At 44.4% G+C, this 15,420-nt stretch overlaps 1 protein-coding gene across 3 annotated transcripts in view; it reads right to left on the reverse strand.

Moving 5' to 3' along the window:
- Positions 1-15,420, reverse strand: part of INPP1 (inositol polyphosphate-1-phosphatase) — a 149,484-nt gene that overhangs the window by 102,122 nt on the left and 31,942 nt on the right. For all 3 annotated transcript variants that reach the window (XM_044304079.1, XM_044304077.1, XM_044304080.1), the window contains exon 2: positions 5,690-5,913. In XM_044304079.1, coding sequence (XP_044160014.1) covers positions 5,690-5,893 — 204 coding nt within the window. In that variant the 5' untranslated portion in view covers positions 5,894-5,913. The remainder of the gene's footprint in view (positions 1-5,689; positions 5,914-15,420) is intronic.

Raw genomic sequence — 15,420 nt, forward strand, 5'->3', positions numbered from 1 at the left:
AAACATCCCCAATTACTCCAACACTACAACTATCCTAGATTAGTCATATCTATAAAAAATATGGGATTATACTTACCGGTAATAGTTTTTACTTGAGCCTATGACAGCACCCATGGATAGCATCCGCCCCTTTCCTCAGGACAGGAAACAGGAAGCACAGCCTCTTTAAAAAGAAAAGTACAACCCCCATCACGCCAGTCCTATTCCAAGAACTAAGGAAACAGAAAATACTACACCACAGGACACAATATATCTATAATAAATTATATATATATATATATATATATATATATATATATATATATATATATATATATATATATATATATATATATATATATATATATATATATATATATATATACACAGCAGCACGTCCGTAAGGTGAAATTGTGGGATCCTTTATTCACCCAAGCAGCGACGTTTCGGTCCGCTTGCTGGGACCATTTTCTTTGAAAATGGTCCCAGCAAGCGGACCGAAACGTCGCTGCTTGGGTGAATAAAGGATCCCACAATTTCACCTTACGGACGTGCTGCGGTGTATTTATTCTTCTGGCTATTGGACACTGTGGTATAGTGTCGATACCGCTGGCACCCTACATCTGCTACAAGGAGTGCTGCCCTGAATTTTCATCTATCTATCTATCTATCTATAATTTTATATTTTGGGAGGGTCCTAGGCGGGTGCTGTCATAGGCTCAAGGAAAAACGATTACCGTAAGTGTAATCCCATATCCCCTCCCCTCGCCTATGACAGCACCCATGGATATCTAGGCGAGATTATCTAGGGTGGGACAACTGCTTGGAGGACTTTACGCCCAAACCCTAAACCCTCCTGTGAAGGAAGCTGCAGTGTATAGTGCTTAAAAAAGGTATGTGAAAAACTCCACGTAGCAGCTCTGCAAATCTGGTCAATAGAAGCAGAAGCTCTCTCTGCCCAGGATGTAGACACCGCTCTAGTAGAGTGTGCTCCAAACTCGGCAGGAGGAGGAACCCCTTTAGAGGAATATGCAAGGTAAATGGCCTGTTTAATATATCTGGCAATAGATTGTGAGGAAGCAGGGGAGCCCTTCTTCTGTCCCTGAAAGGAAACCACAAGCTTAGAGGACGACCTCCAGTCTTGAGTGTCAGAAAGGTACCGAATTAGGCACCTTCTAACATCGAGGCAATGGAATTCCCTTTCCTTCTGATTCTTTGGTGAGGGACAAAAAGGTAAAACTACATCCTGAGATCAGTGAAAGGATGACGAAACCTTTGTAAGGAAGGCAGGGTCAGGAGATAAAATAACCCTATCCTCTAAAATGCTAAGATACGGTCTCTCCATTGAGAAGGCCGATATCTCACTCACTCTTCTAGCTGATGTAATGGCTAGCAAAAAAGATAATTTATAGGTTAAGATCTTTATTGGGATATCTTCAATGGGCTCAAAGGGATCCCCAGTTAAGGCAGACAAAACTAGATTTAGATCCCAGGGAGGAACTCTGGACTTCTGGACGGGTGCAAGTTTAGAAATTGCACCAACAAATCTTTTAATCCAGGGGTGGTCTGCTAATTTATACTCAAAGAGAGCGCTTAAGGCAGAGATATGGACCTTCAAAGTACTAGGTCTAAGTTTTTTATTCCAGCCCTCCTGGAGGAAGCTAAGAACTAGTGGCAACTCCGGGGGTTCTAGGACATTAACAGGCTTATTTGCAAACCTAAGGAAGGCCCTCCAAATCCTTAAATAAATCTTTGAAGTAACAGCCTTTCTACTGGACAAAAGGGTGTTTATCACCTCCCCAGAAAGACCCTTCATTTCTAGGATCTGCCTCAACAGCCAAGCTGTCAAGTGCAGGCTCTCTAACTGCGGATGAAGTACCGGCCCCTGCACTAGTAGCCCTGGGAAGACAGGAAGTACCCAGGGATCTGCTACCGACATCCTCCTTAATTACTAGGGCCTTCTCCTCCCGAATTTTCTTCAGGACTCTCAGGAGTAGCTTTATAGGAGGGAAGGCGTACAGGAGGTCTACTCTCCATGATTGGGCCAATGCGTCCACTGCAGTGGGCTGCTCCGATGGAGATAGGGAGAAGAATTTCTTCACTCTTCTGTTTTCCCTTGTGGCAAAGAGATCTACCACCGGGGCCGCAATGTCGTCGAAAATCTGCTGATTTAGGGACCATTCCCCTTGCCGAACACAATGTCTGCTCAGATTCTCCGTCCCCTTTAAGTGTACTGCCCTGATTGATGGAAGGAAATCTTTTGCCAGCTCGAAAATTTCTTTGGTCAGAGACATCAGGTCTGGGGATCTGGTCCCCCCCTGACGATTCATATGAGCTACTGCCGTCATGTTGTCCGAGTAGATCAAGATATTTCTGCCATTTAAGAGGTGGAGGCTCCTTTTCAAGGCCATGGAGGATCGCTAGAAGTTCCTTGAAGTTGTGAGACTTGGAGACTATCTCCCGATTCAAAGGTCCCTGCAGAAGTAGAGAATCTGTGTGAGCTCCCCAACCCCAAGGACTTGCATCTGTAGTCAGAGTAAGGGGATCCTTCCTTGACCAAGGGACTCCTTTTTGAAGGTTGGAAGGCACCGTCCACCATTCTAGGTCTTTTAACGTTTGAGGTGAAAGAAGGAAGAGAATCCAAGGATCTTTGTCCCAAACCCCCAGGATCTGCAACTGAATTGGAAGTGGGCCCATTCTACTCCCAGGATTGCAGCCGTCATCAGGCCTAGAACTGACATCGCTTCTCTTAAGTAGATGGAGTGGCAAGCTATAATGTCTTGAACCCTGGAGACTAGCAGAGATATTCTTTGAGGCGGAAGAAAATACATTTGTTTTCTGGGAGTCCAGGAGTAGCCCCAGAAAGGTGCATAACTGGCTTGGCACAAGACTGGATTTTTTGAGATTTAATTCCCAACCCAGTTTCACCAGCACCTCCCTGAACCAGGAAATCAGATTGATTAACTGGTCTGGTTCCTGGGAGAGAAGGAGAAAATCGTCTAGATAGGGAATGACAATCAAATCCCTCTCCCTCAGATGAGCCATAATTTCTGCTATAATCTTTGTGAAAAGCCTGGGTGCCTGAGATAACCCAAACGGCAGGGCCTGAAATTGTACATGTAGGAGACGGTCTGGAAACGGAACCGCTACTCTTAGGTACCTCTGGTGACTGGGATGGATCGGTACATGATAGTAAGCGTCCCAGAGATCCAGGGTTGCCATGTAACAGCCTGGGAATAGATTTGGAATTATAGAACTGATGGTCTCCATACAGAATTTCTCATACACCAGGTATTTGTTGAGCAGTTTTATTATAGTACGGAAGGTGCAGTTTGGCTTCTTTACAAGAAAAAGCGTTGAGTAATAGCCCGTCCCCCTCTCTTGAGCTGGAACCTCCTACAGGACCTTCAACAAATCCGAAATCTCCAGACGCAACGCCTCCAGTTTCTCTGGGCTGGAGCGATAGTCCGTCAAGACAAACCTTTCTGGAGGAGTTTTCAGGAAGTTTAAGCAATAGCCTTCTGAAAAAATTGAAAGAATTCAGGGGCTGTTAGAGATCTTCCGCCATTGCTCTGTGAAGAGGGAGAGCCGACCTCCAACCGGGGATCTGGCGTCATTGTTGAGGCTTTTTTTTGAGGCCTCTCCACCTGAAAAAAAGAAATCCCTTGTTTTTTCTGGCCGCATTACTAGATTGTCTGGGAGTTTCTCTTCTCTTAAAGCTGAATCTGGTTGTCTGAGAGCGAAAAGGTTTCTTAGGAGGCTGCTGATATATAGAGGGGAACCCCTTTTTTTCTGTCAGAAGCTTTCTCCAGCAAATCGTCTAACGTTGGCCCAAAGAGGAAATCACCCTGACAGGGAATGGCACACAATTTCGCTTTTGAACCCGCATCTTCTTTCCAATCCTTAAGCCAAATGGCCCTCCGGGCGGAATTTGAGAGGGCAGCAGCTCTTGCTGATAGCTTCAGAAAATCCACTGAGGCATCTGCTAGAAAATAGATGGCACTATAAAAGGGTTGGAAAGGAGGCAAGCAACTGCTCCACCGGCGCTCCCTTCTTTATCTGCTCTTCCAGTTCGTTCATCCAGACTCTTAATGATCTGGCCACTGAGGTAGCGGCTATAGCGGGCCTTAACGAGCCAGTCGTCGCTTCCCAGTTCTTTTTTAAATACACCTCAGCGCTTCTGTCCATCGGATCTTTAAGTGTTCCCGAGTCTTCAAACGGGAGGGCTGCCTTTTTAGAGATCTTTGCTACTGGGGCGTCTAGTTTCGGAGCTCTATCCCAATCAGCTGAAGCCTCATCTTCAAAGGGATACTTCCGCTTTAGGGCAGAGGGCACAAAAAAAAAAAAAAACTTTGTCCGGCCTATTCCATTCTTTCTTAATTACAGAAGTTATATTCTCGTGAACGTCAAAACACTTCAACTTCCAAGGACCCAGGCCCTCAAACATAGTATCTCTCATAGACTGAGGCTCTGACTGGTCATCAAGTCCCATGGTCGCCCTGACGATCTTGACTAGGGAATTAATGTTCTGATAGGAACAAAGGTCTCCCCGCCAATTGCTCATCTTGGGAGTGATCCGAGGACGGTAGTTCTCCCTCCTCCTCTAACCCCGATAACAACTCTTGATCACTTGAAGGGGGAATAGAGGCAGCAGCAGAAGTGCTGGGGCGATCTTCAAGGAGATTACTCAAGGACTCCTTCACTGATTCCCTGACCTCGTCCTTGATAATCAGTTTTAGGCTTGATAAGAGAGAAGGGGCCTCATCCTCCAAAAATTTGCCCACGCAGGTCTGGCAGACAGGTTTACCCCAACCAGACAGTAGTTTTCTTTTACAAATTGCGCAGCCCCGCTCCTTGGATCTTGACACCCTTCTCTCTTTGGCAGTCTAGGCACACAGAATAAAAAAGACTACCATCAGGATAAAGTAATATATGAAAAAAATGCAGGGCATTCACCCCTCTTACCCCCACCGGTACCAAAGTTTCGTTGGTGGTTTCAACGCGCTGTGTGGGCTCCATTTTTTGCCTCTGGCTTTCCTCCATGGAGATCACTGCAGGCCACAACACCAGCCTGCAGTGAGAGCTGGCTGGATTTGAACTTTGCCGGGCGCGTACCGGCACCCTCCCCTTCCGGTCTAAGGCACGCCCCCTCCCACTGCTTGGGCCGGAAGCCAAGGATCCGGCGCTGACTAATGACGTCAGCGCCGGCCCGCTTACCCGGAAGTGTCGGCACCGCGCTCCCGCACGAACGCCGGACCGCAGCCGAACATATGGCACGGCCGCAGAGGTCCGCCGTGCAGGGGACACCTAAGCAGCCCCGACGGGGGAGTGACCGGAGCGAGGGGGGAGTCCAGGGATCCAGGCTCCAGCAGCGGCTTCCAAAGAAGACTTACGCCGCTCGGGTAGGCCCTCCTGTTACGGGTGAACACCAGGGGCTCCCGCAGCTCCATCTTCTCGTGCTGTGGATCCACCCTGTCCCTTAGGGAAACAGAACTGATGTGATGGGGGTTGTACTTCCCTTTTAAAGAGGCTGTGCTTCCTGTTTCCTGTCCTGAGGAAAGGGGCGGATGCTACCCATGGGTGCTGTCATAGGCGAGGGGGGGGGGGGGGGGGGGACATCTTGTAGATCTGTAGGAATATCAAATAAAATTTTCCTGCAGGTCAAATACTGTAATCCAAAGCACTTGATGCATGTCTTGAGACTCCTCACCTTTATTCCAAGGTCATGTTTAATGACCTCTTGGACTAAGACATCAGCCAACGTTTTAAAATCTGTAAGGAACTTCTTGTTTTTCTCCTCTTCTTTTTTTTCTTCAATTAAGAGCTGGAATAGGGCTTCTTCTTGCCGACATGCTCGAGCAATGCATGCCGCCTTCTCAGAAGCACATAACAATTCTTTGAGGATTTCAGACATCTTTCAGACTGTCCAGTACACTGTCAAAATAAGACACAGGCAATTTATCATTACGAGGTGGAAGCACTAAAACTAATGTCAATCTTACAATCTAAAAGTTGTTATTTAATTTTTAACAAATGCAGTATAACAACTTTCACTCACTCCCTCAAGATACAGGCGATATTAAGTAACTCAGAGGAGGTACTACCATACCAAATATTTTTATTATAACCAATTAAAATTGAAGGGCTTTTCTGGATCTAAAATATTAATTGTCCTGTCCTCCAGATAGGTCTGCATTATCAGAGATTGCAGTGGGTCCGACTCCCAGCACCACTGCTGATCAGCTTATGCTACTTTCACACTGCCATTTTGGCTTTCCGTTTGTGAGATCGGTCATGGGCTCTCACAAGCGGTCCAAAACGGATCAGTTTTGCCCTAAAGCATTCTGAATGGAAAAAGGATCAGCTCAGAATGCATCACAATGCAAGTCAATGTGGTCAGATCCGATTTCTATGACACAATAGAAAACTTTCAATGGTGTTCAAGATGGATCTGTTTTGTCTATGTTAAAGATAATACAAACCAATCCGTTCTGAACAGATTGAGACTGTTGTATTATCTAAACGGATCCATCTGTGCAGATCCATGATGGATCCGCACCAAAGGAGTGTGTGAAAGTAGCCTTACGGAAAGGGCCCCAGCTCTCAGGAGAGTGCTGTGGCATCTTCCACAACCTGTAATGTTGCGTTCATTGTTCACATGAACTTCATGGGTCTCCGACCTATTTAATCCTTTCTGGACCTTGGCCAAAAATGTATGGCAGAAGCCCAGTCTTTAATCCTTTCAACCCAGAGCCAGTTTTCAACTTCCTGTCCAGGCCATTTTTAGCAAATTTGAGATGTGTCACTATGTGGTGATAACTTTAAAACGCTTTTACTTATCCAGGCCATTCTGAGTTTGTTTTCTCGTCACATATTTTACTTCATGACAGTGGTAAAATGGAGTCAAAATATTTCAGTTTTATCTATAAAAAAAAATGCCAAATTTCTATTTCTCTACTTCTAATAATACCTCCAAAAATAGTTATTACATTACATTCCCAATAGGTCTACTTCATGTTTGGATCATTTTGGGAATGATATTCTATTTTTTGGGGATGTTACAAGGCTTAGAAGTTTAGAAGCAAATCTTGAAATTTTTCAGAAGTTTTCAAAAACCCACTTTTTAAAAAGGACCAGTTCAGGTCTGAAGTCACTTTGTGAGGCTTACATAACAGAAACCATACAAATGACCCCATTCTAGAAACTACACGCCTCAAGGTATTCAAAACTGATTTTACAAATGTTGTTAACCCTTCAGGTGTTTCACAAGAATTAATGGAAAATAGAGATACAATTTAAAAAAAAAAAAAAAAAAAAAAAACTTTTTGGGCAGATTTTCCATTTTAATAATTTTTTCCAGTTACAAAGCAAGAGTTAACAGCCAAACAAAACTCATTATTTATGGCCCTGATTCTGTAGTTTACAGAAACACCCCATATGTGGTCGTAAACTGCTGTACGGGCACACGGCAGGGCGCAGAAGGAAAGGAATGCCATACGTTTTTTGGAAGGCAGATTTTGCTGGTCTGGTTTTTTGACACCATGTCCCATTTGAAGCCCCCCTGATGCACCCCTAGAGTAGAAACTCCCAAAAAAAGACCCCATTTTAGAAACTAGGGGATAGAGTGGCAGTTTTGTTGTTACTATTTTAGGGTACATATGATTTTTGGTTGCTCTATATTACACACTTTGTGAGGCAAGTTAAGAAATAGCTTTTTTGGCAGTTTTTATTTTTTGTTATTTACAACATTCATCTGACAGGTTAGGTCATGTGGCATTTTTATAGAGCAGGTTGTCACGGATATGGCGATACCTAATATGTATACTATTTTTCTATTTCTGTAAGTTGTTTTACACAATGATTTCATTTTTTAAACAAAAATAAATAAATCATGTTTTAGTGTCTCCATAGTCTGAGAGCCATAGTTTTTTTTCAGTTTTTGGGCGATTATCTTGGGTAGGGTATGATTTTTGAGGACTGAGATGACGGTTTGATTGGAACTATTTTGGGGTGCGTATGACTTTTTGATCACTTGCTATTCCACTTTTTGTGATTTAGGCTACTTTCACACTAGCGTTCGGCTGTCCGCTCGTGAGCTCCGTTTCAAGGGGCTCACGAGCAGACCCAAACGCTTCCGTCCAGCCCTGATGCAGTCTGAATGGATGCGGATCCGCTCAGACTGCATCAGTCTGGCGGCGTTCAGCCTCCGCTCCGCTCGCCTCCGCACGGACAGGCGGACAGCCGAACGCTGCTTGCAGCGTTCGGGTGTCCGCCTGGCCGTGCGGAGGCGTGCGGATCCGTCCAGACTTACAATGTAAGTCAATGGGGACGGATCCGTTTGAAGATGCCACAATATGGCTCAATCTTCAAGCGGATCCGTCCCCCAAGTATTTTTTTCTAGGGGCTAGGTCATGTGATATTTTTAAAGAGTAGGTTATTACGGACGTGGCAATACCTAAATATGTATACTTATTTTTTTTTTACTTAAGTTTTACACAAGAACAGCTTTTTTTTTATAAAATAAAAATGTTTTAGGGTCTCCATATTTTTTACATTTTCTGGGCGATTGTCTTAGGTAGGGGCTAATTTTTTGCGGGATGAGGTGACTGTTAGATTGGTACCATTTTGGTGGGCATACGTCTTTTTGATCACTTGTGATTGTACTTTTAGTGATGCAAGGTGATAAAAAAAATTGTTTATTTAGCAAAGTTTTAATTTTTGACGGTGTTCATCTGAGGGGTTAGGTCATGTGATACGTTTATAGAGCCAGTCGATACGATCGCAGCGTTACCGAATATGTCTACTCTTTCTTCCCTATTTTTAACTTTATTTGGGGGAAATGGCATTTTAGTTTTTTTATATTGAAACTTAATTTTTTGGGGGTAAAAACTTTATTTTTTCAACTATTTTTCACTAACTTTTTGTCCCACTTTGGGACTTCAACTTTTGGGGCTCTGATCCCCTTTTGGAATGCATTGGCTGTATAAGTAATACAGTTTGTATTACTCATACAGCTTCCTGCCTGTGAGATCCAGGGGGCTGGATCTCACAGGCTCTTCACCGGGAGGCAGCGCTGATGCCTAAGGAAGGCATTGCGCTGCCTTCCATGTCATCGGCTCCCCATTACATCAGCACGGGGACCCGATGGCACCGCCGATCCCCGCCGGAACGACCCGTAAATGCCGCAAACAGCAGGTCTGAATTGACACGGTCACGTGACCCCCCCATGCATTGTCCCAGGGTGCCTGCTGATTGATTTTAGCAGGCACCCAGTTCTGATCACTGCCTGCTGGTGATTGGAACGACACATGAAGTACCGGTATAAGGTTAAAAAACTGTTTTTACAAATATAAATAATTTTCAAAATTACCCCCCTTCCTTAAAATAAAAATACTTAAGCAATAAAATAAAGATAATGGGCATCGCCGTGTGCAAAAATGCCCATACAATTAAAATATAACAATATTAATGGCATAGGGCAACAGGAAAAAAAAATAGTGTCAGAATAGTGTTTTTCCCTATTCCACACCATTTGGAATTTTCCCCGCAAATAATAAGCTCTCATAAGGCTACGTGAATGGAAAAATAAAAAGTTAGGACTATGGGAAGGTGGGGAGTGAAAAACAAAAATGCAAAAATTGAAAATCTCAGGGTCCTCTAAGGGTTAAAAAGCAGTTACCATGGGCTAATGTCTGATCAGTGATAACGGCACAGACATTTAACCCTTCAGATACTGTGGTCAATTGTGAAGTAGCTTTCCCCAGGTGTGCTGTGCTGCTGGGGCTTTTCTGCACAAATATTAGGGAAGCTGCTCCTTGGTAGTTATATGTTAGTATCTAGCAAGCACTAGCCCAACTATAAAAAAAATTAAAAATTGGGGGCCAAAACAAGTTGATGAAAAGAAAAAAAAAAAAAGTTTCCCCCCCCCCCCCCCCCCCAGTATTAAAACACAAGATACACAATATAATTAATGGCACGGGTCAGTTTTACAGCATACACAAGGCCGTAAAAACAAAACTCATAAAACTACCAAATATAAATAAATACCTAATTTGGAATTTATTTAAGGGAATTAAGTCATGTCATAGCCAGACCCTTATTTCTGATATTTGCAGACTCTATACTGACAGGGAATGTCCCACAGGATTGTGGTGCCAATATTCAAAAAGGGTCCAAAAACAGAGCCTGGAAACTATAGGCCGGTAAGTTTAACATCTGTTGTGGGTAAACTGTTTGAAGGTTTTCAAAGGGTACTTTCACGCTTGCGGCAGGACGGATCCGACAGGCTGTTCACCCTGTCGGATCTATCCTTCCGCTGTTTCGCTGTGCCGCCGCTCCGTCCCCATTGACTATAATGGGGACGAGGGCAGCGCTCCGGCATAGTACACAGCGAAAGGCAGCCAGACTAAAAGTCCTGCATGTCCAACTTTTTAGTCCGGCGGCCTCTGACCACGAACTGCCGTACTGCGCCAGAGCGCCGCCCCATCCCCGTCAATGGGGACGGAGTGGCGGTCCGTCGAAACAGCAGCCATATTACACTGCTGGGGCTCCGATCAAAGGAGCAGGGGAGAGGGAATCCTGTGGGGGGGTGCACTGCGACTGGGGTGGGGGGGCCCTATGCGCCACCACTGCTTAATACTGGGGGGCTTGGGGGGGCTTGGGGGGGGGGGGGCAATAACAATATTAATGGCATAGGGCAACAGGAAAAAAAAAATAGTGTCAGAATAGTGTTTTTCCCTATTCCACACCATTTGGAATTTTCCCCGCAAATAATAAGCTCTCATAAGGCTACGTGAATGGAAAAATAAAAAGTTAGGACTATGGGAAGGTGGGGAGTGAAAAACAAAAATGCAAAAATTGAAAATCTCAGGGTCCTCTAAGGGTTAAAAAGCAGTTACCATGGGCTAATGTCTGATCAGTGATAACGGCACAGACATTTAACCCTTCAGATACTGTGGTCAATTGTGAAGTAGCTTTCCCCAGGTGTGCTGTGCTGCTGGGGCTTTTCTGCACAAATATTAGGGAAGCTGCTCCTTGGTAGTTATATGTTAGTATCTAGCAAGCACTAGCCCAACTATAAAAAAAATTAAAAATTGGGGGCCAAAACAAGTTGATGAAAAGAAAAAAAAAAAAAAGTTTCCCCCCCCCCCCCCCCCCAGTATTAAAACACAAGATACACAATATAATTAATGGCACGGGTCAGTTTTACAGCATACACAAGGCCGTAAAAACAAAACTCATAAAACTACCAAATATAAATAAATACCTAATTTGGAATTTATTTAAGGGAATTAAGTCATGTCATAGCCAGACCCTTATTTCTGATATTTGCAGACTCTATACTGACAGGGAATGTCCCACAGGATTGTGGTGCCAATATTCAAAAAGGGTCCAAAAACAGAGCCTGGAAACTATAGGCCGGTAAGTTTAACATCTGTTGTGGGTAAACTGTTTGAAGGTTTTCAAAGGGTACTTTCACGCTTGCGGCAGGACGGATCCGACAGGCTGTTCACCCTGTCGGATCTATCCTTCCGCTGTTTCGCCGTGCCGCCGCTCCGTCCCCATTGACTATAATGGGGACGAGGGCAGCGCTCCGGCATAGTACACAGCGAAAGGCAGCCAGACTAAAAGTCCTGCATGTCCAACTTTTTAGTCCGGCGGCCTCTGACCACGAACTGCCGTACTGCGCCAGAGCGCCGCCCCATCCCCGTCAATGGGGACGGAGTGGCGGTCCGGCGAAACAGCAGCCATATTACACTGCTGGGGCTCCGATCAAAGGAGCAGGGGAGAGGGAATCCTGTGGGGGGGTGCACTGCGACTGGGGTGGGGGGGCCCTATGCGCCACCACTGCTTAATACTGGGGGGCTTGGGGGGGGGGGGGGCGCACTGCGCCACCAATGAAGCTTAATCTCCAATTTATTCATATACAGGAGGCGGGAGCTGGCTGCAGGATCACATGGCCGGCTCCCAACCTCTATGAGCTGTAGCTGCGATCCGCGGCACCTGAGGAGTTAACTACCGCAGATCGCAGCTAACGCTCATAGAGGTCAGGAGCCGGCTATGTGATCCTGCAGCCAGCTCCCGCCTCCTGTATATGAATAAATGAAAGATTAAGCTTCATTGGTGCGCAGTGGCCATAGCTCCTCCCCTCCTCTTGTCCCCTGTCCTTTTATTGGCAGCAGCACAGGGGGAGGAGACACTGCTCCTTCTCCCCTGTGATGCTGCTGAGGGAACACAGAGAGCGCTGACAGCAGCGCGATCTGTGTTCCCAGTACGCTATCGGTATATCGGCAAAATAAATGCCGATACCGATAGCGTTCAAAATCCTGAATATCGGCCGATAATATCGGTAAATCCGATAAATCGGTCGATCCCTACTAAATGGTAAAACACTCGGAAACACTGACATGGAAAAGGATCTAGGAATTTTAATAAACAGCAAACTAAGCTGCAAAAACCAGTGTCAGGCAGCTGCTGCCAAGGCCAACAAGATAATGGGTTGCATCAAAAAGGGGCATAGATGCCTGTGATAAGAACATAGTCCTACCACTTTACAAATCGCTAGTCAGATCACACATGGAGTACTGTGTACAGTTCTGGGCTCCTGTAAACAAGGCAGACATAGCAGAGCTGGAGAGGGTCCAGAGGAGGGCAACTAAAGTAATAACTGGAATGGGGCAACTACAGTACCCTGAAAGATTATCAAAATTAGGGTTATTCACTTTAGAAAAAAAGACTACTGAGGGGAGATCTAATTAATATGTATAAATATATCAGGGGTCAGTACAGAGATCTATCCCATCATCTATTTATCCCCAGCACTGTGACTGTGACGAGGGGACATCCTCTGCGCCTGGAGGAAAGAAGGTTTGTACACAAACATAGAAGAGGATTCTTTACGGTAAGAGCAGTGAGACTATGGAACTCTCTGCCTGAGGAGGTGGTGATGGTGAGTACAATAAAGGAATTAAAGAAGGGCCTGGATGTATTTCTGGACTGTAATAATAATATTATAGGCTATAGCTACTAGAGAGGGGTCGTTGATCTAGAGAGTTATTCCGATTGCCTGATTGGAGTCGAGAAGGAATTTTTTATTTCCCTAAAGTGGGGAAAATTGGTTTCTACCACAGTTTTTTTTTTTTTTTGCCTTCCTCTGGATCAACTTGCAGGATGACAGACCGAACTGGATGGACAAATGTCTTTTTTCCGCATTATGTACTATGATACTACTGTATGTTACTATGTTATTTCCAGGTCCCCACTACATTGTATGCAATATTAAATGGTGCCATTAGAAAATGCAACTCATCCCACAAAAAAAAAAAAATAACTGATATGTAAATGGAAAAAATTAAATATATATGTTATGGCTCCAAAAAGGCAGGTGGTAAAAAAAATAAAAAATAAAATGAATCGCAAGACCCTGAAGGGGTTAAGTGAATAGGTCTGAGCTTCAATTCCAAGAAGAGCCGCTATACAATGTGGGGCGCTGTGATTGGTATACTATGAAACAGGTGACTTTGGGGGTGGCAGGAGTTGGACCAACGATCAGATATTGGTGACTTAGCCAAAGATAGGTTATTAATATTTGTCTGGAAAACCCTTTAACAGAAGTATTTTCCACAAACGTGATTAAAGGACAATCATTTTTATCTCTTTCTTCACTTGTAATAGTCTGCATGACACGCAAATGAGATGGTAACAGATCAGTTAGATCTGTCTGCATAAGAACATGTGCACGCTAGATAATATCCATTTACACACCACTGCCATGAGACATTAGCCTTTCCACAAATGTAGTTTTTCATTAAAAATGCAAAACAAAAACGAAAAAAAAACACCCACACAATCAACTAAATGTATGACCCAAGCAAAGACTTAAAAGGGGTTGTCCGAGTTTTTTTTTTTTTTTCTTTGTGTGTTTCTAACTAATCAAATGTAAAGACTTACATTATCTGCAGTTGCTGCTTTCTCAGATTTCACTGAGGGTCACATGACCTGTGATGTCAGCTTCTCTCCCTGCTCTGATGATGTTTTGTGCACAAGCCTGAGAGAGCAGATATGCACCTGTACACGAGATGAGACGTCACTGTGCTGGCCACGCCCCCTGCACTGCTGTCTGCTCTTTCCCTGGATTCTAAAGTAAAAACGTTAACCCCTTCAGCAGTACAGACTCAGGGCTGAAGGCTTTACCGAGTAGCTGCAGGAAGTGAGGAGACAAATGCTGGGCACAGGAGATGACAGTAGAGGAGTTCTTCAGAGCATTGCACAAGAACAGGTAGGGAAGATCCTGTCTGTATCAGCAGTGTCATTGTACAGCTGGGACTTGTAGTCCTACACATACAATGGTCTGTCCTCAGATGCAAATCAGGTTGTATCAGTTTTGACATTGCAATTTACCTGTGTTGTATTCCATCTGCATTATATTGTAAGGTAACAGCACCATCTATTGGTGAGTTTAGTGTATTTCATCTAGCCTGTTTTCCTATGCGTTTTGGGAATCCCAGGGCATTGTGGGTAGTTCCTGGCTATTTTTAGTCTTGTGCTTGTATTAGATGCAGTAGCCATTTTTTGTCTGTGTGAAGCCACTCTCACTGGTTCTTCTGCTCCTGATTTCTTATACAGCCAGTTTCAAGCATAGTCGGTAAGGACACTATGTGACATTACACTGTAGTTTATTGTATGTTTCATGTATTTGATAGCTCATCATTGTAGTACCTCATGTACTGTATTTATAGCAGATATTCTTTATTCATGCCATGTACTATGGATATTTATGTTCTGAAATACTACTGTTTTATTCTGTAGTTTCACCTTTCCTGTCACAGTCTACTAGCAAATAAAAGGTTAAAGCTGAACAATCTCTTTTCATAAGAAGACAGGGGGTTTAGCTACATGTCAGATTACACACAGTGCTAATGTGTATGAGGACAGTATATACAATATGCTGCTCAATCTCCAAGCAGGCAGACATGTCACTCAGGGCAGCACTTATATTTATTCCCTTTGCAGAGCAGGGGGAGAGGCAGAAATTGTTGTTATTGCAAGTAAACAAAGGGACAGAAGAAAAACAGGGAAATTAGGAAATAGATTTTTATTTTTTGCCTAAAACTTGCTTAGCGCAGTGCAGAGTACTTTCACATTCGCGACAGGGGACTCCGGCAGGCTGTTCCAGTGGGTGAACAGCCTGTCGGATCCATCCTGCTACTAGTTCATGAGTGCCCCCAGACTGCTGCTCCGTCCCCATTAACTATAATGGGGGCGGGGGCAGAGTTCCGGTGGCAGCACGGCGAGAGGCAGCCGGACTAAAAGTACTGCATGTTGTACTTTTAGGCCTCTTTCACACAAGCGTGTCCGGATGCGTTGTGGCAAACCCGCGTGAGTAGGTACCCAATTGCAGTTAGTTTTGACTGCGATTGCGTTCTGTTGTTCAGTTTTTAT

This window comes from Bufo gargarizans, chromosome 8 (assembly GCF_014858855.1).
Source record: "Bufo gargarizans isolate SCDJY-AF-19 chromosome 8, ASM1485885v1, whole genome shotgun sequence".
NCBI classification, from domain to species: Eukaryota; Metazoa; Chordata; class Amphibia; order Anura; family Bufonidae; genus Bufo; species Bufo gargarizans.